This window comes from Colobus angolensis, unplaced genomic scaffold, assembly GCF_000951035.1.
Source record: "Colobus angolensis palliatus isolate OR3802 unplaced genomic scaffold, Cang.pa_1.0 Scaffold60, whole genome shotgun sequence".
Classification (NCBI taxonomy): Eukaryota; Metazoa; Chordata; class Mammalia; order Primates; family Cercopithecidae; genus Colobus; species Colobus angolensis.
This window is the reverse complement of record NW_012119599.1, coordinates 3,856,340-3,859,018: the sequence shown is the minus strand read 5'-3', so window position 1 is coordinate 3,859,018 and position 2,679 is coordinate 3,856,340. Positions and strand designations below refer to the sequence as shown.

Sequence of the window (2,679 nt, the reverse complement as noted above, 5' to 3'; positions counted from 1 at the left end):
AAAAAAAAAAAAAAAAGCAAGCAGGGTCTTGGCCTTTTGCTGAAGCTGGAGTACAGTGGCATGATCATGGCTCACTGCAGTCTTGGCCTCCCAGGCTCAAGCGATCCTCCCACCTCAGCCTCCCTAGTACCTGAGACTACAGGTATGTGCCATAAAGCCTGGCCAGTTTTTGGATTTTTTATAGAGAGGGGATTTTACTATGTTGCCCAGGCTGGTCTCAAACTCCTGGACTCAAGCAATCTACCTGACTCAGGCTCCTCAAGTGCTCGGATTACAGGTGTGAGCTACTGTACCCAGCCTTAGGACAGGAAGTCTTAACCTGAGGTCTTCTTGTTCATTGACAAGCTTCTAGGTGACCAAAACCCCTTGAAATTGAGACCAAATTTTTGTAAATATATGTAAATGTGTTTTTTTAAGTGGGCAAAGTGTCTATAATTTCATGAGATTATCAAAAGTGACCATGACCCAAAAAGATCTAGCTCCATTGTTCTGGAAAAAAGACTGTAATTGCTGAGAAGGAGCTTGAAAAAATTTAGTCCAGCTGGGTACAGTGGACCACGCCTGTAATCCCAACACTTTGGGAGGCGGAGGCGGGTGGATCACTTGATGTCAGGAGTTAGACCAGCCTGACCAATATGGTGAAACCCCAGCTCTACTAAAATTACAAAAATTAGCCGGGCTTGGTGGTGTGGGCCTGTAGTCCCAGCTACTCAGGAGGCTGAGGCAGGAGAATCGGTTGAACCCAGGAGACAGAGGTTGCTGTGAGCCAAGATTGCGCCACTGCACTCCAGCCTAAGTGACAGAGTGAGACTCCATCTCAAAAAAAAAAAGAAAAAAAATTAGTGTCCAATAGAATGGAAATAGTCAAGTAAATTGTAGTATATCTAGCGATGGAATGATATGCACCTAATAAAAATTAAGTTTATAAAGAGTCAAAGGAAGGAAAAATATAAATGATGCAATTTTAAGCAATCATTATAGTTATAAACAAAAGTGCTCAAGAATATTGTGTTACCTGTCAATCCCATCTAATAAGACAGGGTTTTGGAAGATGTATTTCAAGGATTACATCTAAAATGTTACTTTAATTCTTCTTTCAGTGAAGAAGTGGAGAGGTGCAGCCATACTTATTGAGCATCTGCTGTGTACCAAATACTGTTTTGTTTATGCACATTTATTTTCTTCCTCAGACTTTGAAGGTGGTTTATCTAATTTCTGTTGATTTACAGGAGAATCTTGACAGTGAACATGTCTCATTACGTTGAATAACAGCTACAGGATGTTCAAGAGCTGGTAGGTGTGAATTGTTTCGGGCCCACTGATTTTTAGTGTTGGCGCCGTTTGTTCAGTTTTCTTCATGACTGAAATATATCCCTCCTGTCACTCAGTTTTTTACGTTTAGAAATGTCTTTATAGTTCCAATTATGGAATTAATGCAGGCTTGGTCCAAAAGAACCTCAGCAATCCAGGAGACATATCGAGAAGGAAGCTAAAAATCGCATCCTCTAGAGTTAGTCATTTTTAATGTTTTGGTGTTTTTTTTTTTCTGTTTTGAGTAGTAGTGTCTCACTCTGTCACCCAGGTTGGAGTGCAGTGGTGCAGTGTCAGCTCACTGCAACCTCCACCTCCCAGGCTCACGTGATCCTCCCACCTCAGAGGGAAGGTAGCTGGGACCACAGGTGTGTGCCACCATGCCTGGCTAATTTTTCCTGTTTTTGGTAGAGCTGGGGTTTCGCCATATTTCCCAGGCTGGTCTTGAACTCCTGAGCTCAAGCAATCTGCCTCCTTTGGCCTCCCAAAGTGCTGGAATTACAGGCGTGAGCCACCGCACCCGGCACTTTGGAATATTTTTGTTTAAATCCTTTTTCCTTTGAGCCTATGGGTCTGTTTTGTTTTTTGTTTGTTTTTTTCCTGCAGAATAAAATTATAGTAATTGGTGATGTAAATGAATTGAAGACTCTTTGGTTCTTAGTTTGAAAAAGAAACAACCCAGATCTAGGTTGTATGTTAATTTTGAATATTTAGGGGTAAGAGGGAAGTGCTAGTGATTCCCTTATTTGAAAACCTTCAAATATGTACAACTTCTGGGATTATAGAAATGTCATTTAAAAATGAATTACCAGGCAAAAAGGAGTTTTAGAATTATATTATTTTAAAGGTTACCTCTACAGACAATGGCAATAATCTCCAATATAGAGCCATCTTACAAAAAATACATTTTATAGGTAATATTTCCAAAGACAGGTGTAAATACCAGGAGGCAGAATGAGAAGGTTATGGCTGTAAATGTTTAAACCACCAATTTGTACAGAAGAGTAAGACTGAACCTCTGGTTAAGTTCTCAGCTTGATACCTAATCAGGTTGTATTTTCTGATGCAGCTTAATGATGCTGAATCTCTATGTATCTTCTGGGAGGAAGTGGTATTTTCCTCTGCATGTTTCTGAGAACCTGTTTTTCTCACATTGTTATTTAGGAAGAGTACAGGCTCAAGGCTGACCTGTGAAATTTGAGTTTGTGTTATAAGAAAGCAGGTCTGAGAAGGACACGTTTTACTGTGAGCAAAACAGAGTAGCATTAAGTTTCTTTGTTATAACAGGATAAGGGACAGTAATATTCTTCATTTTCTTTTCTTTTTTTTTTTTTGAGACGGAGTCTCGCTCTGTCGCCCGGGCTGGAG

The 2,679-nt window shown here is 40.2% G+C and overlaps 1 protein-coding gene across 4 annotated transcripts in view; it reads left to right on the top strand.

The window, feature by feature from the left end:
- The window catches only part of ZNF283 (zinc finger protein 283), a 16,898-nt gene that overhangs the window by 2,743 nt on the left and 11,476 nt on the right, over positions 1 to 2,679 (top strand). For 2 of the 4 annotated variants that reach the window (XR_001004169.1, XM_011963096.1), the window contains one exon: positions 1,230 to 1,293. Coding sequence is in view for 1 of the 4 variants with exons in the window: in XM_011963095.1 (XP_011818485.1) it covers positions 1,280 to 1,293 (14 nt within the window). In the remaining 3 variants the exon portion in view is untranslated. Of the gene's footprint in view, positions 1 to 24; positions 143 to 184; positions 353 to 1,229; positions 1,294 to 2,679 lie in introns of all 4 variants that reach the window. The other 2 variants (XM_011963098.1, XM_011963095.1) reach the window with 2 other exon arrangements.